A 24,933-nucleotide genomic window follows, 5' to 3' on the forward strand; every position below is an offset into this window, starting at 1 on the left:
TTAAGAATATTTATTTTGTTTTTTTTGAGACAGAGTCTCACTCTGTTGCCTAGGCTGGAGTGCAGTGGCGCAATCTTGGCTCACCACAACCTCCGCCTCCTGGGTTCAAGCGATTCTCCTGCCTCAGCCTCCCAAGTAGCTGGGATTACAGGTGCCCGCCACCATGCCCGGCTAATTTTTGTATTTTTAGTAGAGGCGAGGTTTCACCATGTTGGCCAGGCTAGTCTCGAACTCCTGACCTCAGGTGATCCACCCGTCTTGGCCTCCCAAAGTGCTGGGATTACAGGAGTGAGCCACCGTGCCCAGCCAAGAATATTTATTAAAGGAAGCTTTGACCCCTGCATCACATTTTTTTCTTATTTCTCTTTCTGTAATCTCAGCACTTCGGGAGGCTAAGGCAGGTAGATCAAGAGGTCAGGAGTTCGAGACCAGCCTGACCAACATGGCGAAATCCCGTCTCTACTAAAACTACAAAAATTAGCCGAGCGTGATGGTGCGTGACTGTAATCCCAGCTACTTAAGAGGCTGAGATGGGAGAATCGCTTGAACTCGGGAGGCAGACATTGCAGTGAGCCAAGAGAGCGTCACTGTACTCCAGTCTGGAAAACAGTGAGACTCTGTCTCCCAAAAAAAAAAAGTATTAATGAATGAAAATTGTAACTAGAATAAATAAGTACTCTACCAATTCAGATTTATAATTGATTTGTCTGAAAGCTACCATTTTCATTGTGAAGGTGCATATTGATGTGAATAAAATATTCCTATTTGAGAACTTCAAATATGCATACACAAAGATGTTCCAGCTATTTTTATCTTTTTAAGTATGCATTCTACATGAGAACGTTTGGGTTGGTAGTAAAATAAGTAGGAATATCAAAACATAGTTTATTATGTTTAGATTTCATTCTTTTAGAATACATAATTTTGAGTGATCATGTCCCCAACTATAGTTATTCAGGCACAACTTTTGGAGGTACAAAGAATAATATTCTTAAGGTAGTTTTTCCTTTTGTCAGGGTTCTTCTAGAGTACTAGTCTCAGATTATTTCCTAAAGCAGTTTTTCTAAGGTGATAAACTGAACACATTACTTGCTATGTATTAAATTATTTGTACCCCTAAATAATCAAATTCTAAGCTCTTAACAGCTTAATTCTAAAATCATTGTCTGGTATATTTGTGTTTTCAATTACTTTGTGTCTTTCACAGCTGCCAAACCCAGAAAGGTATGTTAATGGCTATAGTTTTATCTTATATTTTTCCCTCTTGGACTACTCCCAAAGGAGGAAGAAGGATGCTCATTATATACTGCCTCATTTCTTTTTAAATTACCACTATAGTGCTGTACAGTTATACCACTGCTTCTCACACTTATGTGCACATTAGTCACCTTGGGCTATAGCTAAAATACAGATTTATTCAATAGGTTTGGGGAGAGGCCTGAGAGTCTGAATTTTTAGTAAGCTGCCAGGTGGTGGTGATAATGATTTGTGGACCACCCTGTGAGTAATAACTCGGCCTTAAGAGAACATTAACCAAAACCTTAAGCTGAGCAAACTACTGAGCAGCAAGTATTGATAACATTTCAAGGTTTTTGTTTTGTTTTGTTTTGTTTTGAGACGGAGCCTCACTCTGTCGCTCAGGCTGAAGTGCAGTGGTGCAATCTCAGCTCACTGCAACCTCCACCTCCCGGGTTCAAGCGATTCTCCTGCCTCAGCCTCCCAAGTAGCTGGGACTACAGGCATGTGCCACCACACCCAGCTAGTCTTTTATATTTTCAGTAGAGACAGGGTTTCGCCGTGTTAGCCAGGATGGTCTCGATCTCCTGACCTTATGATCCGCCCATCTTGGCCTCTCAAAGTGCTAGGTGTACAGGCATGAGACACCACACCCGGTCCATTTCAAGTTCTAAAAAAACGTTCAACATATTTCTTTAAAAATTATGCAGAACAGCCCTCTTGTATAAACTAGAGTGGAGAAAAAAGAACTTAAAATTGCACTTTTATTTTAAAACAGTGAAGTGTGGCTATTACATATTTCACTTTTACAATTAATACATGTTAGGCTCTTACAAGTATTAAATTGATGATTTTATTATATATAAATACACAAATGGTCCAAAACAATATCTAAAATGTTGCAATATTTATAAAATTCATAAAAATAATTTTCAGTATAAAAATGGCATACTAATTTGAGTTTGAGGTAAATGAAGAGACAGATTTAGGCCATCTAAGGAGGAAGATAAAGGAGAATATCATATCTCTATTTTGGGAAAAGACAAAGAATGCTAAAGAGCTTGACCTGTTACTGCATTAATGACTTCAGACATTATGCAGATACATATACTATATAGTAATAAATAATACACAATGTAGACAGAGCAAAAAGCAGAGGGACTGGACCAGTCTGCTCAAGGAAAGGGTAAAGAATTTTTTAAAATGCAGCAATAGGGATTCTTGTGACTAATGTGTTTCACTGAAGACAATTTGAATCTTTCATAAACATTATCCTTTTAATCCTTGAAACTTTCCTTTGAGGTAGAGAATTGGGCCAGACTGCTGCTGAAAAGCAAGAGGAATGGTGAGGCTAAAGTAGCTCTTGAGAGCTGAAAAGAAACATGGAATTCTTATTTTATTTATTTATTTATTTATTTATTTATTTATTTATTGAGACAGTCTCACCCTGTTGGCCAGAATGGAATGTATTGGTGCAATCTCGGCTCATAGCAACCTCCACTTCCTGGGTTCAAGTGATTCTCATGCCTCAGCCTCCCGAGCAGCTAGGATTACAGGCATGCACCACCCTGTCTGGCTAAATTTTTTTGTATTTTTAGTGGAGACTGTTTTACCATGTTGGCCAGGCTGGTCTCGAACTCCTGGCCTCCAGTGCTGCTCCTGCCTCAGCCTCCGAAAGTGCTGGGATTACAGGCATGAGCCACCGTGCCTGGCCAAGATTCATGGAATTCTTGAACTCCTTAACTGCTGTGCCAGCTTTTGTTGAACAAAGACCAACCCACTTTTCATGATTTGCTCCTCATGTCATCTTACAATTCTAATGTGTCTACATCCTTGGATACCAGATAATAGGAAAATTCTTTTAAACAATTAAAACAGACACAATCACAATTCCAACTTAATGCAGTCCAATACAACTTCATACAAATAGCAGTTAAATCACACATAGTAAGAGTAAAATTTCTTAAAACATTTTTTTAAAGTTTCAAATTCAAATGTTCCAAATGTTTAATTATTTTGTCTTAAGGTACATTTGCAAAGAATTCTAACTGCTGCTATTACCTTTGTCCTTGCTGAAGGAAAACATTAGGAGAATGAGCTGTTTTTAAGCTAAACGTGTCTCCACTTGATGAATGGTGTGAAGGAGCTTTTCCACCCAAGAGTGATGTTTCTGCTTCTTTTATTTCCATTGCCCTTTTGTATAATTCAGCAGCTTTTTCAAAATCTCCTCCTTCATAGCTTTGAGAGAGAGAGAGAGAGAAAAAAAAAAAAAAACTCTTAAAATGAGAATATAACCTCTTACCAATTCAAAATGACCTTATGGGATACAGAAAAAGAAGCTATAAATATTTGCCCATTTCTCCCCTCTTCCCAATGTATTCACTCAAGCAGACCAGTAAAACAACACCCAAACTCTTCTCCTTTTTACCAATATCAGTATTTTTGTGTCTCATATGGATATCATTAAAACCATGTTGTAATAGAGGCAGTGAAATTGCTAAGGAAAGTTAGGTATTCTCTGCATCCTGAGAAAAATACAAATGAGCAAGCAAAAGTCAACATATACTTAATGGCAAATTCACTCTGAGGACAGCAAATTACCCATATTACTCCCAGAGCCAGTTGCAGTGTAAACCATCCTTCACTATTTGCCATGATGCATATATACACTCCTCTGCAAAATAGATCATGCAGCCTTCGTTTCATTTCTGGATACTACTTTAGTACCTCTTGAAGTCGATCAGCAAAAAACAACCCCTCCCTACTCTAAGAAAACATTCAGTAATACATATTTTGTGCTCTTCTTAGACAAATATAAAAGAGGCTTTATAAAGAAAGTGAAAAAAATTCTTACCTAAGCACAGCTAAATTTTTCAATGTTTCTCCAACTCGAGGATGCATCCGACCCAGGCTATCTTCGTAAATCTTTAATGCTCTTTCATATAATGGCAAAGCTTCAACATGTTTTTTCTTATTAAAAAAATAATAATGCTCACTTAAACACACTGGGTTTCTGAAATTAATGTATTCTAGACTAAGCTAACCGACTTTGATTAGTACTTTAAAATGTTAATATCCTTCTAAAAGATGGGAATAAACAGATTAATTTATGAATAATCATAGAAGAAGCAGTATAACAGAAAGTCAGATACTTAAGATTTAGACCTAGCTCAGTAACCATCTGACCATAATCCAATACTGTAAGCAAAAACCTGTTCCTTTATTGCCCAATGGGTCCCCCACCTGATTCCTGCCCATCATAATCAAATGCCACAGGCTTAAGTACAATATTATATGGAGGGGTGTAGGGTATCTCCACAACTTTAGAAACTAAGCCTATGCTCTGAACTAAACAGCGTTTTACACTAAGAGGAAGGGACTTCATATAAGTCTAACTTCAATAGTTTCTCAAGTACTAAAGGAAGTATTAGAAATATCTTTAAATTGTCTTTCATTGTATTTACTGTTCCCTATCTAATTCATGTTTCTCTATATTTTATACCATAAAATCATTCACTGATAAAACGTTAAAATATGGGAACTTACCATTTGGCTATAAAGAACAGCTAAGTTCACCAAAGCAGTAGCTACACTAGGGTGCTTTGGGCCAAAAGATTTCTGTCGAATTTCAACAGCCAATTCATACAAAGGTACAGCTTTGTCAAGTTTCCCCTAAAAAACAAAAGTTAAATCTAACAAAAATATAAGGCAATAAATACTATCTTATCAGAGCTTTCTTCATATGTAAAATTTCATATTAAAGGATAATTTTGAGGGAAAAAAATCTCAGAAGCATTTCCTCTCAGCGGAATGATTAAATTTATAGATAACTGAAAATGTAAAGCTACACTGTATACAAAAGCATTTCCTTTGATAATTCAGAACACCCTTTAGGATCATCCACTATTACTGTTTCTAGTGTAGTAAAAACATATCAGCTAAAGTAGATTTACCATATTGCACATAATTTGGAGATTGCATCAAAATAAAAAGCTCATTTCTTGCGTGAACCCGGGAGGCGGAGCTTGCAGTGAGCTGAGATCCGGCCGCTGCACTCCAGCCTGGGCGGCAGAGCGAGACTCCGTCTCAAAAAATAAAAAAATAATAAAAAAATAAAAAAATAAAAAGCTCATTTCTTGCCAAATCCTTTCCAGATTTTTCTAACTACTTCATTTCATCTGAAAGTTGGGCAGAAAGAGCAGCAATGTACCCTTCTTACTAAAACAACTTCAGTGTCAGGATGACCAGTAATGGTTCCACAAAGTCTAAAGATAGTCTACAAAGCTCTGTAACTATGCTAAATGAAAGCAGACATCCCTGGATTTTTTCTTTTTTTTTTTTGGAGAACAGCTATAAAAATTCCAAATATCACTCAGTATAGAACCTTATGGCAAACAATGGTTACATTTAATTACAGGCAAAGCCAAGAAAGAATGAAATAAAAATGTTCATTTAATCAACTACAAAGATGTCTCCTGATTTCTTATGTTTACATTGCTTTACACAGCAAACTTAATATTGGTGGAATTTTAGAACTTCTGAAATGTAAAATAAGTTTGATTTAGAATGCTAATAAATGCATTTGTACTTGGAATGTATTTAACAAAACAAAACCAGCATATTAATTTACTAGTATATTATTTCAGAATCAATAATCAATGTAACCAGTTCAGTATGAAATAATTATTTTTAAATGTTCTGCTCAGTTACTTGTTAAAAGTTAAATCATGATCTTTAAAGCTCATGTAAACTAACCTATCCATGATAAAGATAAATTATTTTGCTGATAGCAGTTATGGCTTAACTGATGTGTTGTAAAACATGTAAGAATGCCAAGGATTACTTACCATTTTCTTATACAAGATGGCAAGATGCTTCACTGTATATGCCAAAGAGGGGTGATCAGGAGCTAACGCACGTCTCCGAATATCTAAAGCTCTTTCATAAAGTTCTTCTGCTTTATCATACTGTTTCTTTTCATTGCATAGAGCTGCCAGATTATTCAAAGACTGAGCACAGTCAGGGTGATCTGGTCCTAGAACTCGCTCCCTCATTTCTAAGGAACGCTTCAGAAACTGGTCAGCTGTTCTGTGAACACAATCCCAAAATGGCTTAAACTATCTATTCTCTAGAGTTTGGAATCCTGACCCCTAAATTGAGTGGAGAACTGAATCATCTTTATTCTTAGATTCAAGTTAAAATAAGAGATTCAGCTCAAAATCTTACTTTCCCCCTCTTCCCCACCCCTATCTCTTTGTGCCCTTTTCCTGACAGTTTGAGGGCCTAAAATGTGTGGATGATTGCCTCAATTCTGCACTTCTGAAAGAAAAACTGGTATTTTCCAAAACAAACTTTTTATACTTTAAAAATTATTAGACCTAGGTCAAACAAAAGATTTTGGTATTCACTCTTCCTCCCTTTGGAGTTAGTACTAAATAATTTTTATTTTATTGTGTGTGTGTGTGTGTGTGTGTGTGTGTGTGTGTGTGTGTAACCTTGAACTCCTAGGCTCAAGTGATCCTCCCACCATAGCCTCTCAAGTAGCTGGGTCTACAGGTGTGTACCACCATGTCTGGCTAATTTATTAATTTTATTTTAGAGACAGGGTCTCACTATGTTGCCCAGGCTGGTCTCGAATTCCTGGCCTCAAGTGATCCTAATGCCTCAGCCTCCTAAGCTCTGGGATTACAGGCATGAGCTATCATGCCCAGCCAGTACTAAATAATTTTTAACAAAAGAATAAATCATTATTTTTTACATAAGGTTCTGTAAGTGGGCTAAAGATTTATTATACTTCTCTGACATCCAAAGTTTCAAATTTGTTATATTTTTCTCATATCTGAAGTCCAAAAATATTTATTTTTATAACATATAAATGTCACTTTGAATCCTTTTGCCCAAATAAACTGACAAATAAAACTAGAAACTGTCTGCATGATTTACTATTAGTCCCAAGCTGCTGCTTCTGTGAGGTCTCATGCACAATATCTACACAAACTCACTTTTCATAAATATACAAAATACACCAGGGAAGCTACAGAATAACTTTTCAGTTAAGAAACAATGTGGGCCAGGTGTGGTGGCTCACAACTGTAATCCTAGCACTTTGGGAGGCCAAGGCGGGCAAGATCACAAGGTCAGGAGATCAAGACCATCCTGGCTAATACAGTGAAACCCTGTCTCTACTAAAAATGCAAAAAATTAGCCGGGGTGGTGGCAGGCGCCTGTAGTCCCAGCTACTCGGGAGGCTGAGGCAGGAGAATAGCTTGAATGGGAGGTGGAGGTTGCAGTGAGCCGAGATTGCGCCACTGCACTCCAGCCTGGGCAACAGAGCGAGACTCCATCTCAAAATTAAGAAAAAAAAAAAAAAAGAAACAATGTAAAAAGAAACACAGTAGAGAAAATACCATGGTCTTCAAGTATGTGTATGCTCATTATATGACATCCTACATGAAATTTGGCATTATCAATTTTTTTCTAGCTTTAGACTTGATAAAAATGTAAAACAACATTGTATCAAAGAGAAAATGGTTATTTTCATTATTAACCCCATGGTACTCACTCCAGGTTATTTTGAAGATAGTAGAGAACACCCAGTTCATTGAGGGTCCGAGCATTATCAGGTGTGTCCTTACCTAATGTAAGCTCTTCTAACTGCAGAGCCCGTCTACGTAAAAGGGCAAATCCATACTGCAGCGAACATGAAAAATGAAAAGCAATCACTAAGTAGGTGCAATCCTTGATTCTGAAACAATATATGAGGGTCCTAAAACATCTTCCTTTTTTCCCATTTAATCTAGATAACTTATTTTAAGTATCACAGTAAATTAACTTGATGATTTACAAACACAAATATTTCCACGTAGCAACACATTCTAAAATTCATTAAAAACTATTTCATGAAAATGATTGTATTTTAGAAAGTAAACTATATCTCAAAGTGCTTCAAGAAACAACAGAATATAATTAATTTGCAGATATTTATCAACCCCATAGGTAAACACATAAATATCAGGTCCATAAAAATGCACACAGCATTTTAAATTAAAGAAATATGCTACATTTAGACTTTATCAGCAACTTAAAAAAATAAAAATAACTTTTATTGTGTATTTGAGGGAAAGGCTTTCTTCACATTGAACATAACACAAAATGTTAACTACATTTATTTTATTCCTTTTTCCAACCCTTTAAACTGGTAGCTTTAAATTCCGTCTTTCAAAGCCTAACCTTCAAATGAATTTCGAGTTCCACTTTTTAAAGTCTAAATTGTACTTCTCAGTAATATGATATTTTAACACATAAATAAGAAAATGTTAGGTAGTTCTTTTCTTAAAAACTAGAAGATTTTAAAATCTAAAGCTCTTAAACATGTGGGGTGTATGCGTTTATGATGCTCTTTTCCTCTTACACTCAAAACACAACACAAAAGAAATCTCTCCTTACCAAGTTGCCTTTTTTCTTTACAGCTTTCTGACGAATCTTAAAGGATTTTTTCCTAAAATGTTCAGCTTGTTCATATCTTAAAAAAAATTACAGTAAGTCAAACAAAAGAAACATTCAAAGTATACTTCAGTGAAATGAAAGCACTCTTTTCATAGTGTAAAGTCTTTTTGGGCTATTAAATACATCATTTTTCTAGAAATGATAGTCATATGACATTACAAATCTCTAAAAACCCTTCATAAAACAAAATATGGCAAAACACTAAGATATCTTAGTCTATCATGGATGTTTTTCTAATAAAAAGTTCTGTTCAATTAAAAAAATTTTGACAAAATAAATTAAGTCTAGTCCTCTAAGTAGCTGACATTTAATAATCTTTAACTAGGCCGGGCGCGGTGGCTCAAGCCTGTAATCCCAGCACTTTGGGAGGCCGAGACGGGCGGATCACGAGGTCAGGAGATCGAGACCATCCTGGCTAACACGGTGAAACCCCGTCTCTACTAAAAATACAAAAAACTAGCCGGGCGCGGTGGCGGGGGCCTGTAGTCCCAGCTACTCGGGAGGCTGAGGAGGCAGAGAATGGCGTAAACCCGGGAGGCGGAGCTTGCAGTGAGCTGAGATCCGGCCACTGCACTCCAGCCTGGGTGACAGAGCAAGACTCCGTCTCAAAAAAAAAAAAAAAAAAAAAAAAAAAAAAAAATAATCTTTAACTAACTCATCCTAAGTCTCTGAAGGGCAACCTAACTAAATGAAAATCCAAAATTTTAGTTTTCTATAGCGCACTATTAATTTTTAACAACTTTTTCTGCATAGACTAATTTCTGGTCAAGTTTAAATGTGAAATTCACACAAAATTTATATGAAACAATACTTCTAGAAGTTACAAAATTAAAACTAGTACATAAAATTACTTTCAGGCTATGTGTATAAGTTGTATATGAAACATAAATAAATTTCATGTTTAGAGTTGGGGGATGTCCCATCCCCATGATAATCTCATTATATATATGCAAATATTCTGAAATCTGAACAAATCCGAAATCCTGAACACTTCTCATTCCACATTTGGATAAAGGATACTAAACTTATATTAGTAAAGCACTCAATGTTAGTCAGTGAATGAGCCAGGATTCCAGGATTCAAACCCAAGACTATATGACTCAAAAGTCCATGTTCTATCCTTCATACATCTTCAAACAGAGATGAATCTTACAGTTCTAATTTTCTCTGTTTACCACATGAAGATTAGGCACAGGGTACGGAAAAGTACACAGTGATAAAATAAAGCCTACCCCATAAGTACATTAAAACTATAATTCCCCTTCATAAAATCAGGTATTACTGATCTAAAAAATCTTACTTATTTTGTTTCTGGTACAAAGTTGCAAGTGCCTCCAGTTCACGAGCAGTATATGGATGGTCCGCACCATAAGCGTTTTCTGAGATTTCCAATGCCTGTTTATACAGTTGTTCTGCATTGCCAAACTTCTTCCACTGCACATATACACTTGCTAGTTGGTGGAGGGACTGGGCTACTCTTGGGTGATCGGGATCTAAAGCTGTTTCTCGAATCTCTAGAGACCTCTGCAAAGGTACTACAGCCTGGGGGGAAAAAGGGTGAAAGGCCAATTAAAGTGAGTGAAATGCTGCAAGATCTGTCATCTGATTAAATATTAAAGATTATAGCACAACAAATGAAAACTACATTAACATCTTAGAAAAACAGAAGAGTGAACACAAAAATCCCACCTGTCTCTGGCTTGCCATTGATGTGCTGAGCTTACCTGACTGAGAAGGCCTAGATCCTTGAGAAATCGCCCCAAGGTTTCATAAAGATCAGCTAAACAACTCATGTTCTCCTCGCCTTCGCAGTTTTTCTCATACTGCTTCAATGAATCGAAGTATTCTGTTGCCATTGCACTTTTGTCTTTGCCAACAAACTGCCAATAACTCAGCAACTCAGCAAAGTGTCCCCTGTTTCAACAAATAACAGTACTTTAATGAAAACCACACTTTAAAATCCACTACAGAATGGAAATTCCAGAATTAATATCAAGTTATTGACAATTTATTAGTAGGCGAGTATTGTGTAGTGAGGTGAGACTCAGACCACTCACTATCTGAGTTCCACCACTATCTTAGCTATGTGATCTTGAGCAGGTTGTCTGACCTCTTAGACCTCATCACCTTCACCTGCAGAAATGGAGACACTAGCTGCCTCGGCTGGTACTGTAGGGGGATTATGGCACACAGTAAGTAATCCACAGTGTTGGCTGTTATCCTTAATACCATCATGGCTACTTACCAATGGGAATCTATTTGAATCCTTTTTACACATTTCACAATACGGAGCCAACTGCTGAGTTCACTCCCAAAATTATTTTAAGTATGGAAATTCAAAGAGAAGAAACTAATGAAAAATCAACTGTCACAGAGTATCTACTTTGCATTTTCATCAAGAAACTGAATGACAAAAGTAAGCTTATTCATTTGTAGGTGACTTTAAGTAGCATGGGAGAGCTGGTAAACTAAAATAACCTGATGTCAAAGGAATCATGAAAAATTGGAATGGAGATCAGAAATAATTTAAGACATGCAACAAATCTGAAAGAGTTTATATAGGAGCCAAATAAATTACATACGTATCGTATAAGAAATGTCTAAATTTCTAAGTAAGGCAGAAAAAAAAACCCTCATGAAGTTTAGCAGGTTAGACAGTTGGCTCATAAAAAGGCAGTTCTGCCACTGACAAACCAGAACACAACAAGAGAGACAAACAGAATACATTTTGAATTAGGGTAATTATTTCTTTAAATTCAACACCAGACATAGAAAATAAACAAACAAACAAAAACAAATAAATTCAACACCAGACAGATTCTATTGCAGCCCAGAGTCTACTTTGAAGCCAATGCTTTCAGATATCTGAAGGCCCGAAGAAGCAGACATCATGAACCACCTCTCTGGGTGGTTTAGATTTAGACCTGCTTAAATGTAAGCATAAGATAAAAAGTTGAACAGAAATCATTCCAGCTCTGATTTCATAAAGCAGCAGTACTCTATGTTTTCCTCCTGGGAAAAGTAGATCTAATAGAGATTTGTAAATTGTCTCAAGATTTCTCCTACACTGTTTGTATTTCAGATACCTGGACTAATTTTTAAATTAAAAATACCATTTTTCTTTGTTAAACTGAACATCTTTAAATCTCTCTTTCTGGGGAAGGATGTTCTATAATGTTTCTTACCTTTTATAAAGGTTTTGAGACACAAAGAGATTCAGAAGGCAATCATGCAGCTTCTGTTTACTTCCCTGCTGCTGAAAAAGCCACGGGAGTTCATCTGCACTTCTCCAAGTCACTCTGTCCTGACTATCGTAAGAGAGGAGACAATATTCAATATCTTCCTACAATGAGACTGCCTCAAAAAGGCTTCAAACAAATGTTGAAGGAAGAAAAATATATTTAACATATCTCTCTGATTCTTTAAGTATAATTTAATACTAAAAAAGTTAGATCAAAATCAGAGACTTTACCAATCTAAGAAAATAAATTCAGTGACATGCAGAACCATCCACCAAACTCTAAAAGTATTTTCCTAAAATTGAACTATTTTAAAAAACCCTCAATGGACCCATATACACACATACAGATACATGGACACAAACTACTGGAATAAAATAAAAATAATAAAATGATCCTACACTGATTTTCCTTGTTTAAACTTTTAGCATAATATTAAAAGACAAAATCATCTTTTGCTCTTTTGACATTAACAGAATAGGGAGAGGATTTAATCTTTTTTGTAATAATTAAATTTTTATACTTTAAGTTGTAAGCTAAGAAACAGAAATAAGGACACAAAGGTAGAGGGTGTTGCAGAAGTCACAGAAGAACAATAGGAACATTTACAATACCTTAGCTGCAAGGTGAAATAGTTGATTAGCTTTTGCCTGTATGAAGAATTAACGGTGGGGTCTTCCAGGTACTCCAGTCTCACTGTTTCCCAAGCCTAGGGAGAAAAAGAAGAAATACTCAGTTCTATTTTATGTAAGTCACTGTACATCTAACAATAGACTTGCAAAAAAGAATTTATAATTATTCCTATTTTATAGCTGTATAATAGAAATGTCACTTAAATGTTTTTAAATTTAGGACATATTTATTTGATAAACTGTTACTAGAATAAAAATTCCTGTACTAATATTTATAAGCTCAAAACACAATTTAATTCAAACTTGAGTTAATACATTAAAAATCTCAGAAGTGTGGAATGAAAAGTTACTAAAAAAAAATTATATTCAAACAATACACAATAAAGGAAAAAGTCTGTGAAATTGCAAACATTTCACATCTACAAATACGATACAGCATACTCAAATTAAGACTTAATTTGTAATTGCGTATATATATAAATCAACCATGGCATTGCAGATGATAGGAATCATTTTATCCAAAACATCCTAAACATTTACTTCCATGTGCTAAATATCTTTGTAGTTCCTCACAAGGACCAAGAACCACCTCAATTAATTTGCTTCACAACCCCTTTTGTAAACTGCTAAAGTCTGCCCAGGGCTTAGAACTTGCCCAAGTTTAGATAGGTATTAATCCAGGAAAAGGAGGCTGACTGGCTTACAGAGTCCAAACTCTTAATACATATACAGTCATGTGCACATAACAATGTTTTGGTCAACAACAAACTGCATATATGATGATGATCCTATAAAATTATAATCAAGCTGTCCTATACAGGCATACCGTTTTAAAACTTTTATACCACATTTTTACTGTAACTTTTCTGTATTTAGATACACAAACACTTACAGTTACACAGAGTATTCAGTACAGTAATATGCTGTGCAGGTTTATAGCCTGGGAGCAATAGGCCATACCATATCACCTCCAAGTGTGGTAGGCTGTACCATCTAGATTTGTGTAAGTACGCTCTATGATGTTCACACAATGATAAAATCACCTAATGATGTGTTTCTCAGAACATATCCCCATTGTTAAGCAATGCATAGCTATATAACAATACCAGCAATTCAATGAAACATAATTGAAATAAACTTCCTTCTCTTCAAAAAATAAACTACCTTTAAGAAACTATTTTTGATCTTTTGTATCTGACTTGTTTTTTAATTTTAAAAATTGTCTCACTTAACATGAGACCTACCCTCTTAATAAATTTTTAAGTGTACTACAGTATTGTTAACTTCAGGGACAATGTTGTATAGCAGATCTTTAGAATTTATTCCTTTGGAAGAAACAATCTTGCCACTGCACTCCAGCCTGGGTGACAGAGGAGACCCTGTTTCTTAAATAAATAAATAAATGAAAAGATGCCTAAAATAACATTACCTGCAGATGTTGAAACCTGAGCAAGCCACAACCGTAAGTCAACAAACACATTTTGTATAAACTGTGAATAAGGGAGGTCAAGAAAGTCCAGGACATCTCAGGATAGAGTTCCATCAGTTCTGATTCACTCACACCATTGTGACTAACATTGACAAGGCAGAGAATCTAGGTAGCAAAACAAATTAACAGTAATCATAAAGCACCTCCATAAGTAACTAACAGCCATTAAAATTTCCATAATTCTTTTAAGGCTATTTTTTTTTTTTTACCAAAACTTATAATCCAAATGATTTAATAAATCAAAAAATAGATTTCTTAAAGCACACTGTCCAAAAGACATTAATCAAGATTAAGATAGTGTATCTATAAAATCTAGCACACCAAAGATAATACTCATATAGAAAAAAGTATAGTGAAAATTAAAACTGCATAAATGTATTATTATAATTAATGGCAGAATTCCAATTCCAGGAAGACAGTGGAAGAAAATAGCCCTCCTATTATAAACATGTATGGATATCAGACACATTTCTAGAAGCACAGTTGATCCTGGAAAAAAGATAGGGAAATCCTCCAACTGTCAAAAATGAATAGGAAATTGAAATCAGAGTTTTGACAGCTGAAACTGCTGGCTATGGGGGCAGTGGAGCTAGAGGACAGGCAGCAGCCCCCAGGAACTTAAGGGTTTAGGTTTCTCATACCCACAGTGGGATGGAAGGTGAGCCCTTAAGCTGTGTGAGGCAAGGAGGTGGAACTAGATTTCTTGTCAACACCAGGACCATTGAAGGGCTTTGAAGGACCTTCACGCTCAGTGAAGGGGTGCATGAGAAAAACATTAGCCCACAGACGTGGAGAGAATACAAGGAAGCTTGCAGGGTTGGAGTAGGCTGAGAAGTCCAAACCCCGGGAACCACCAAGCTGAAAAGTTAACAAAAATAGATCCAGGTTCAAACGATGAGGTTGCTAGATATACATTTTCAAAAACCAAAATTGAATACATCAACAAAAACTAAAATGTTAACTACATAGCACTTAATTCTAAAAATATATATGGAAAATTAGACAAAGCACTTGTGAAGAATAATAATAATAAAAGGAGATTTACCCAAGTAACTATGAAAGCTTACTTTAAAGTTCTAATAACTAAGCAGTGTGGCACTGGCAAAGAATAGGCAAAATCAGAACAGAAGAGCCTAGAAACAGACCCACATTTATTTGTGAGCTTGATATTTGTCAGTTGGCATTGCAAATGAGCAGAAGACATGTATTATTTAGTAAAAAGAACAATTAATTATCCACATGACAGAGGATTAAAAAGTAGATCCCTTCCTCACACAATAAACAAAAAGATACCAACAAGAGTTAAGGACTTCACACATGAAGAACAAAACTGTAAAGCTTTTTGAAGGAAATTATTGTTTGTGTGTGTGTGTGTGTGTGTATAAACACATGCATATATATATGAAAGAAAGCTTTGTATAATGGATGAAACCATAATGAATGATACTATACAGTTAAAAGACAAGAAACAAACAGGAAAAAGACATTTATTTGTGAATTTTCTAATAAAGGATTTGTTTTCAGTATGCAGAACACTTAAGACACCTACAGATCAATAAGGAAAAGACAAACAACCCAATTAAAAAATGGGTAAAGACTTGAACCAGCAATTCAGAAAAAAAGGAAACAAGGATAGCCAGTAACATGAAAAGATGATAAATCTCAATGATAATCAGGAAAACACAAATTTCCACAAGCACACTCCGGCTATCAGCATTCCTGCAGACGCCTGAAACATATTTAAGCACAAATTTTAAAAGAATTGTTATTTACTTCCATTCACACACACACAAAGCAAACTAACATTCCTTTTTATAAGTTTTACCTGCTTCATTTTACATTTTACCTGCTTCATTAGCTCTTTATCCACATCATTTGCCATGGACTCCTGGATAGAGTGCAGAACGAGTCTATATAATGAAACAGTATCTTGACACTGGAAACACTGATGAAGGATTTTATCTAAATTGCCTGCTCTCCCAGCACTGTTGGAATTGAGAAGAGGTTTAATTTCTTACAGATTGCCAACATCTGTGAAAATTTTGAGATCGATTAAAAACAATGTGAACTCTTATTTTTTGTACTGCAACCAATAACAAATTCAATAAAACATGATACAGGAAAGTGGTAGTTTTATGCGGCTGCTAGAGTCATTGGGTTTATTTTACTATATATAATTTAATTCAGTGCAATAAACATGCTGAAATCTATTATTTGTCAAGCAATTACTAGGCATTAGGGAATATAAAAATGAGTCAGTTATGGTTCTTATTATCCAGAAGCATGCCACCTACATACAGGAAGCAGGGAAACGATGATAAGTATTGTTAGTTAGCCATGCAAATTAAATTTGTGTGGAGCCAGAATTTTGAAAACACAAGGCTAAAGAAAATCATTAAATAGGGGAGTTTGTTTTAAAAGATTACACAATATTTACCAGTTTTTTATTATTATTATTTTTATTTTTTATTTATTTATTTTTTTTGAGACGGAGTCTCGCTCTGTCGCCCAGGCTGGAGTGCAGTGGCCGGATCTCAGCTCACTGCAAGCTCTGCCTCCCGGGTTTACGCCATTCTCCTGCCTCAGCCTCCCGAGTAGCTGGGACTACGGGCGCCCGACACCTCGCCCGGCTAGTTTTTTTTTGTATTTTTTTTAGTAGAGACGGGGTTTCACCGTGTTAGCCAGGATGGTCTCGATCTACTGACCTCGTGATCCACCCGTCTCGGCTTCCCAAAGTGCTGGGATTACAGGCTTGAGCCACCGCGCCCGGCCATATTTACCAGTTTTTAAAAATAATATAAAGATGTACAAAGAGAAAAAACAAAGGATCGATAGTGTCTTTAAAATAGGTACTTTCAAAAATAAAAACAATAAGATACTTTCAATGAACATTATTAAATGTATGACAAATGACTCACACTCCTGAATCATACTCATTGTATCACTTATGTTCACAGAGGCCAGATGCGTTGCCACAACTAACAGTGGAAAAGGACGGTGGAAATATCACAGGCAGGCTGGGCACAGTGGCTCACAGGCTGTAATCCCAGCACTTTGGGAGGCTAAGCAGGTGGACTGCTTGAGCCCAGGAGTTCAAGACCAGCCTGGCAATCATGGCAAAACCCCACCTCTATAAAAAAATACAAAAATTAGCCAGGCATGGTGGTATGCTCCTGTAGTCCCAGATATTCAAGAGGCTGAGGTGGGAGGATCGCTCGAGTCTGGGAGGCAGAAGTTGCAGTGAGCCGAGATCGAGCCTCTGCTCTCCAGCCTGGGCAACAGAGAGTGAGACACTGTCTCAAAAACAAAAACGAAGATGAAATATCATGGGCAATGTAAAGTTTCAGAAGATTTTTTAAATTTCAAATTTGGTGCTCAAGATGAGAACATGGAATAAACAGACAAGAAGTACTAGATTCGATGTCTGGAAATATGTGTGCTAGAATTGCCATCTATTGCAATGAATAACAAAAAATGTATTAATCTTTTTTTTTTTTTTTTTTACCTCAGATTGAGAAAAGACAAAGTAGAGTGATGCTATACTGAGGAAGAAATAAAAGTAGTAAAACATTCTAATGGTTGAGAATAGATAGAATAGGGTAAAGCTATATTGAGGAAATAAAAGTAGTGACACCCTAATGCTTATCTAAAGGCAGATTACTAATGGATATCTAAAATAGAACTATTTTATAATAAAAGTTTATCAGGACTTGAGAACAGAGACAATTAAAAATTCGTATCCATATATCTACCTCCTGATATTCAAAGACACCTGAAATAATATTCTAACCCTCAGTTGTTTCCTTCACTTTCCCAAAGCTAGGGGCCACAAATGAGGGTGAGGATGGCTTTCTTTTGCAACCTCCAATAGGGAACAGATTAGTGTGAAGAAAATGAGACAAATGTATTAAGTTCTGACAATCATGGGCAGTAGGTACTCAATCTTCACCTGTAAGCCATGTTCTCACAAACGTTAGTATCACTATTCAAATAAAATCTGAGTGGCTCAAGAGACCGGTGTAGTGATTGGTTCTCAGTTTTGCAGGGTGAGAAAGGGTCTGCAGCAATCACAAAACATGCAGAAGATCATGTAAAATAACCAACACTTACCGCGCGATCATTTTGCCGAAAAGGGTGACATAAAGGGCATTGCAGGTTGTAGCAGAACGACAGTGTCGTTCCAGCTTCTTCTCCTGCACCAGTTTACCAAGAAAAACAAAACAGAAATACAAAAACCACCCTGGAATTAAGCGGTCTTTACTATCCAGCCATCAACAAATACCCCAACAGAAGTAACACCACTGCTGCCATCAGTGACATCACGCCTTGCGTGGTGGATCCTCGGCTGTGGTCAGCCTTCCAACTGCAGACCACAGATGTGGCCAGTAGGAAAATGCTTTTTTGCTTTTAAAATACTTGCTTAATACTATATAGTAAAGTAAACCTTAAGACCAATATCTTTTTATTGCTTCTTTTCTACCTGTCATTAGTTTAAGAGGCAGTACATTTACCAAAGTAATTACTAAACTCTAGTTTTCCTTATAACAGATCCCCTACATTGAATTTCAAGTCTCATATAAGATGTTTCATATGAAAGATAAGAAAGAGTAAAAGATTGCATCAAAATTAAAAATACACACCTGCTCTTTACTCAATTTAATGTCTACAGAGTGGCATTCTGCAATTATAACAGATTTTGCATCTTTTGGACTTAAGGGATCAAGATGAAGTGTAGGCCACAACCTTTTATTTAAAGAAAAGAAAAATGAAATTTTAATAATACAAGAACTGTAATTACCCACAACACAATTTAAAATCCACCACAGGAATTAACTTTTTATAATGCTTTTGTAAAATAAGCAAAACTAATGTCCATTAATCATATTAAGTAATTATCTCACTCATTCTAACATGTGTATCATTACTTTCAGCAATGAATCACAACAAAGTTATAAAATAAACAGTATATACATTAGATAGTTATATAGTAAACATTTCTAGTTCTATATGCCATACTATCAGTAAAACTAAGCATAGGTATGAGTATCTATGAGGAGTGGCACCAGACACAATTATTGTCCACAAGCACTTGTAATGCAACTGAAATTTAACTATTACAACATACATTCTCGATGTAGTGAAAATTGGAGTTGTGGGGGAGTTAAACTAAACTTACTCTTTTTATGTATATGTACACATAGACACATATATCTATTTATATATACAAGCTGACATACAATATGTGTGTGGTATTAAAATTTCTTGGGGGAGGCAATTTACAAATATGTCTAAAAAGGTTCCTTATAGGAGCAAAAACAGGTTGAGAAACACTGTTCCATGTGATCCAATTGCTCTACTATTTTTTTTTTTTTTTTTTTTTTGAGGTGGAGTCTCGTACTATTGCCCGGGCTGGTGTGCAGTAGTGCGATCTCGGCTGACTGCAACCTCCACTTCCCAGGTTCCAGTGATTCTCCTGCCTCAGTCTCCCAAATAGCTAGGATTTCAGGCGCCCACCACCATGCCCGGCTAATTTTTTGTATTTTTAGTAGCGATGGGGTTTCACTGTTGGCCAGGTTGGTCTTGAACTCCTGACCTTGTGATCCACCTGCCTCGGCCTCCCAAAGTGTTGTGATTACAGGCATGAGCCACTGCACCCAGCCATTTGTTTGTTTTTTGAGACAGAGTTTCACTCTTGTTGCCCAGGCTGGAGGGCAGTGGTGCGATCTCAGCTCACTGCAACCTCCGCCTCCTGGGTTTAAGTGATTCTTCTGCCTTAGCCTCCCAAGTAGATGGGATTACGAGTGCCCACCACCACGCCTGGCTAATTTTTGTATTTTTAGTAGAGACAGGTTTCACCATGTTGGCCAGGCTGGTCTCAAACTCCTGACCTCAGGTGATCCACTCGCCCCGACCTCCCAAAGTGCTGGGATTACAGTTGTGAGCCACTGTGCCCAGCCACTCTACTTTTTTTTTTTTTTTTTTGAGACGGAGTCTCGCTCTGCTGCCCAGGCTGGAGTGCAGTGGCTGGATCTCAGCTCACTGCAAGCTCTGCCTCCTGGGTTTACGCCATTCTCCTGCCTCAGCCTCCCGAGTAGCTGGGACTACAGGCGCCCGCCAGGTCGCCCGGCTAGTTTTTTGTATTCTTTAGTAGAGACGGGGTTTCACCGTGTTAGCCAGGATGGTCTTGATCTCCTGACCTCGTGATCCGCCCGTCTCGGCCTCCCAAAGTGCTGGGATTACAGGCTTGAGCCACCGCGCCCGGCCTACACTCTACTACTTTTTAAAGGACCATTAAAGTGAGCTTGCATTTCAAAACAACAGGTGTCTATTATTCCCAGCCCGGCCCTTTCTCTATTTTCCTCATCTATAAATTTAACTGGCTACTAGACATTGTTATGTGGAGCTACTCAAACTAACCATGATTAAAAACTAAACTCATCACCTTTTCCCCACAACCTGCCTGTCCTCCATGTTTCCTATTTCAGTTCATGAAGCTACATTAATTAATTTCTCAAGTCAGAAACTCCAGAATCATCATCCTGGCTCTTTCTTTTTCCCTTGCATCCCAGATCTATCTAACCTCCCACCAAATCCTTTTTTTTTTTTGGAGACAGGGTCTCCCTCTGTCACCCAGGCTGAAGTGCAGTGGCACGATCTCTGCTTTACTGCAACTTCTGCCTCCTAGGTTCGAGTAATTCTCCTTTCTCAGCCTCCCAAGTAGCTGGGATTACAGGCATGCACCACCATGCCCAGCTCATTTTTGTATTTTTTGTAGAGACAGGGTTTCACCATGTTGGCCAGGCTGTTTTCAAACTGCTTGCTCCAAGTTATCTGCCTGCCTTGGCCTCCCAAAGTGCTAGGATTATAGGCTCACACCATTGCACCTGGCCCCAAAACCTATAGATTTTTTTTTCATAAATTCACCCACTTCTCCCCATCCTCACTGCAAGTTACATAAAAAACATGAAAACCATAAATGCATATTTAAGACCTTTCCTTGTTTGTACTTAAAACATTTCATGTACTCTGAAAGAACTAAAGTTGGCATCGTACCTCCATGCTGGAGGGCATGTTTCTACATTCACAGAAACAATTACTCTTACATTCACTGGCAGTGGATCTATCAGCCATTTCATGTGTTTTTCAACTTGCTTAAAAATATAAAAACAAAATTCAATCTATTAATCAAAATATTGCAAAACAATCCAATAATAGCTCCCCAAATAAAATGAAATTCTCATTAAGTTTATCTTATTAAGGACAAAAATCTTATTTTGGGGTGATTTATTTTAAATTTTAAAAGAACAAGTAGCAAAACATTATCATCACCAATTTGAACTCTGGACACGTCAGGAAATGTCAAGGCCCTAAAAATATGTCAAAACTAATAGTCTTTGCTAATTGTGTAAATTCAGTTGGTCTTTCTCAATAAAATATTAGTGTCTGTGGACATACAATATATTTTTTAAATCCATGTTTCCTCCCTAGAAATAAAGAAGAAATATAAAAAATAACATCGTATTTTCTTCTCACAAACATATAATTTAAGTGCCTGATCCAGCTATTACTGAATTTGTATCTCTTTCTGAGTGTATCAATAGGTAACAAATAGAAAACGGTACCTGAACTTGATCTATAGAATCAATAACAATGATGATGCTGCCTTGATGACGAGCAGACAGTTTTTCCAGCCAACGTGGAAATTCTTCCAGAAGCTTAGCAGGATCCAGTGTCAGAGCAGAGACTGACCAAGAGTGCTGCATCAACTACAAGATAAGAACATACACAAACTGAAGTAGTTACACATAGTTACTGAAGTAGTTACAGAGCTGGGGGAAATATTTCCATTCTCACTTTTTTATAAACCAAAATCAAGTCACCAAGAGGACCTGATTGTATCGAATATTATTTTTAACCTAATACAAAACCAAAACAGGTGGCTAATATTTTAAATTAGTTTACCAGTAGGTACTTATTAGTCCCAACAATTTCTGAATCTAAATAAAATTCTGTAATTCCAAAAGATGGAATACTATACCTTTAGAGTTAGTCGTTTAATAATCAAGGAGGACTCTGAGCTGGTTGACATGGGCCTTCCCACAAAATGGGAAAGAATCAGTGTGTTGGGGGAATTCTTCTGTTGTAATTGAATCCTGAAAGAAAAAGGCAGCACTTTTATAAAACTGATGAAGTTCCTTGACTGTCAATAAAAAAAGAATTCACAATGCAGTAAACATCAAATATTGCCTAATTGAAGAATCAGATGGTCAGTTACTTTTAAATAAATATGGAAATTTCTGTTTTTACTCCACTTTTAGATCCTTCTAAATAATCTTTTAAAAAATTGTAGATTCATTTTAATTACAAATAGATGTTAATTAACATAAACAAAAGTACTTTACATATGAGGGTAAGGTATTAGTAAAATAAGCATTAACTTTTAATCAAAAATTCCAACTAGAGGAAAATTTGTTAGGTACAAAAATATTATTTTCCAAACATAACTTTAAAAGGGTAATAAAAAGGAAACAACTACATATGCTAACCCTTCAATGTAAATAATTATGAATGAAAGAAAGTATTTTTACTGCTTGTTTTTAAGCAACATAATGAAAAAATAAAGTTTATTAGCTTATATGAACCTTAGTCCATAATTTGCAGAACTAGATTGCATTCATAGTAAAGGTTATCTTTAATTTTGATGTTCTGTAAAATGTATTTCACTCTAGTCTGCTTTTGTCGTTTCCAATATTTAAAATCCCAATGAAACTTTTAAATAAAGGCACATTACTCTACAATCCACTTAACATGTCATATGTGTTATATGACATGTTATGTCACATATCACTTCCTTACATAGCACTCCCATAGCTGTTACCTATGTGATTTATGTACATAATCATGAATGTTCATGCTTCCTATTGCTTTCTCATTCTGTGTCTTCTCTCTGACATCCAAATTCAATGCATTTCAGGGCATGAAACTATTATTTTATTCATTTGTTAATGTTTAGTGTAGGCCACGCAGGAAGGCAGGCATGCAATACATTTTGTTGAATAGATTCAGTAATTCAAACAATGACAACAATAATTTAACTGCACTGCGTCATACCACTTGGATAAAAGAAGAGACTTTCCAGAACCTGGTCCTCCAGACACCAGAAGAGGTGGGATCGGGGCTGGTGCTGCCACTAGATCATTAAGGCGCTGGTAATACTAGAAAAAAAAATGAATTTACATTGTAAGGAAGCACATGCCTCTGAGACTACTGAAGAGTCAACTTCTGATTATTCTCTGAAAATACTGGAGAAAAGCTCCGTGAGAAAATGAAATCTACTTTTAGTTGACAGCACCCTCATAACCGGCTATTTTTATGGCTGGCAAAAACATGACTGAACTAGTCAACTAAGAATGGGCCTCAATCGGCCGGGCGCGGTGGCTCACGCCTGTAATCCCAGCACTTAGGGAGGCCAAGGTGGGCGGATCACGAGGTCTGGAAATCGAGACCATCCTGGCTAACACGGTGAAACTCCGTTTCTACTAAAAATACAAAAAAAATTAGCCGGGTGTGGTGGCGGGTGCCTGTAGTCCCAGCTACTCGGGAGGCTGAGGCAGGAGAATGGCGTGAACCCGGGAGGCGGAGCTTGCAGTGAGCCGAGATCGCGCCACTGCACTCCAGCCTGGGCCACAGAGCAAGACTCCGTCTCAAAATAAATAAATAAAAAGAATGGGCCACGATTTCTTCTACACATAGTATTGCTGCAAATTAATGGGTAAAGGACAACATTTCAGGTCCCTGTGGGGTTTTGCAACACTCAAATGTTTGCAGAATGTTTCAGGGAGCTCAATGTAGCCCCCAAACCACAGAAAATATTGCAGAACACCTTGAAGGTACTGGCAGGCGACCTAGATCTCCTGGTCAGAGGAATAAACACCTGTTCTGGGAATCACCTTAGTTTCTGGGGGTTGCTGAGAAAAGGTCCAAATAAGAGGTTTTGTCTGGGGACTTGGAGTCTCCCAACCTGCCCAAGAATCAGGTTAGCCTAGGCTGCCTGAGATCTTTCTGAAACTAAGTGAGTTCGGTGTAAAGTCCAAGAATTCCTATTTCCCAAGCTTTCCCCAGAAACTCAAAACTGGTTCAAAGCTAAAAAGGACACACACAAAAACCAAAATATCTTAGTACTTATTAAGGAGTTTCAAAAGTTATCTTGAGACTCGAGTTTTTCTTCAGTGTACCAGTGAAGTGATAGCTGATGAGGAATTTAAAAAAGTGTATAGCAAGTAGTTTGCAGCCAGCTTTAGGCTAGCTTTGGATTAGCACAATTCTCCAGCAACTACAATGAATTACTTGGTATAGGTTTTCAATCAATTTTTCTACTTGTTATATTTAATTAACAAGCAGAAAAACTATATCTCTAAAGAATATATTCCCCAGGAACTCAAATAATTTGAATAGAAATGATTCTTCTGAAGGAGCAAAGAAAGTCTTGATTTACTACCTCTAAGTCCTAACGACTTAGTTCGTGGTCCCACAGAAAGTCCATTTATAGGATCCATTCTTCCCAAGTTCAGACCCCTGGCTATAAAAGGAAAACCATGGATCTGAAGCCAGAAAAGAACTATGTTCAACTCCCAGATCTGCAATCTACTCACTGTGTACTCTTAGGCAAACCATAATCTGAACCGCAGTTTCTTAATTTATAAAATAACAATAGCAATACTTCTCATAAAACAACGACTAACATTTATCATGTATCAGGTACTGTGCTAAGCACTTTATGTGCATTATCTGGTTTAATCCTTGCAACAAGTACCTATGAGGTAGTTACTAT

General features: G+C 36.7%; 1 protein-coding gene across 4 annotated transcripts in view; it reads right to left on the reverse strand.

Annotated features, from left to right (window-relative positions):
- Positions 1 to 1,982: 1,982 nt before the first annotated feature.
- The window catches only part of NPHP3 (nephrocystin 3), a 42,770-nt gene continuing 19,819 nt past the window's right edge, over positions 1,983 to 24,933 (reverse strand). The window contains exons 10-28 of one of the 4 annotated variants that reach the window (XM_050779581.1): positions 23,214 to 23,317; positions 22,141 to 22,255; positions 21,725 to 21,868; positions 21,156 to 21,253; positions 18,743 to 18,845; positions 18,213 to 18,295; positions 15,949 to 16,087; positions 14,043 to 14,207; positions 12,596 to 12,690; positions 11,928 to 12,050; positions 10,467 to 10,656; positions 10,043 to 10,284; positions 8,683 to 8,758; positions 7,799 to 7,926; positions 6,084 to 6,324; positions 4,783 to 4,908; positions 4,091 to 4,206; positions 3,298 to 3,474; positions 1,983 to 2,559 (exon numbers count right to left, since the gene is read on the reverse strand). In XM_050779581.1, the coding sequence (XP_050635538.1) occupies positions 2,514 to 2,559; positions 3,298 to 3,474; positions 4,091 to 4,206; positions 4,783 to 4,908; positions 6,084 to 6,324; positions 7,799 to 7,926; positions 8,683 to 8,758; positions 10,043 to 10,284; positions 10,467 to 10,656; positions 11,928 to 12,050; positions 12,596 to 12,690; positions 14,043 to 14,207; positions 15,949 to 16,087; positions 18,213 to 18,295; positions 18,743 to 18,845; positions 21,156 to 21,253; positions 21,725 to 21,868; positions 22,141 to 22,255; positions 23,214 to 23,317 (2,511 nt within the window). In that variant the 3' untranslated portion in view covers positions 1,983 to 2,513. Of the gene's footprint in view, positions 3,475 to 4,090; positions 4,207 to 4,782; positions 4,909 to 6,083; positions 6,325 to 7,798; positions 7,927 to 8,682; positions 8,759 to 10,042; positions 10,285 to 10,466; positions 10,657 to 11,927; positions 12,051 to 12,595; positions 12,691 to 14,042; positions 14,208 to 15,948; positions 16,088 to 18,212; positions 18,296 to 18,742; positions 18,846 to 21,155; positions 21,254 to 21,724; positions 21,869 to 22,140; positions 22,256 to 23,213; positions 23,318 to 24,933 lie in introns of those variants that run through there. The other 3 variants (XM_050779580.1, XM_050779582.1, XM_050779583.1) reach the window with 3 other exon arrangements.

The sequence above is a fragment of the Macaca thibetana genome, chromosome 2 (genome assembly GCF_024542745.1).
Source record: "Macaca thibetana thibetana isolate TM-01 chromosome 2, ASM2454274v1, whole genome shotgun sequence".
Lineage (NCBI taxonomy): Eukaryota > Metazoa > Chordata > Mammalia > Primates > Cercopithecidae > Macaca > Macaca thibetana.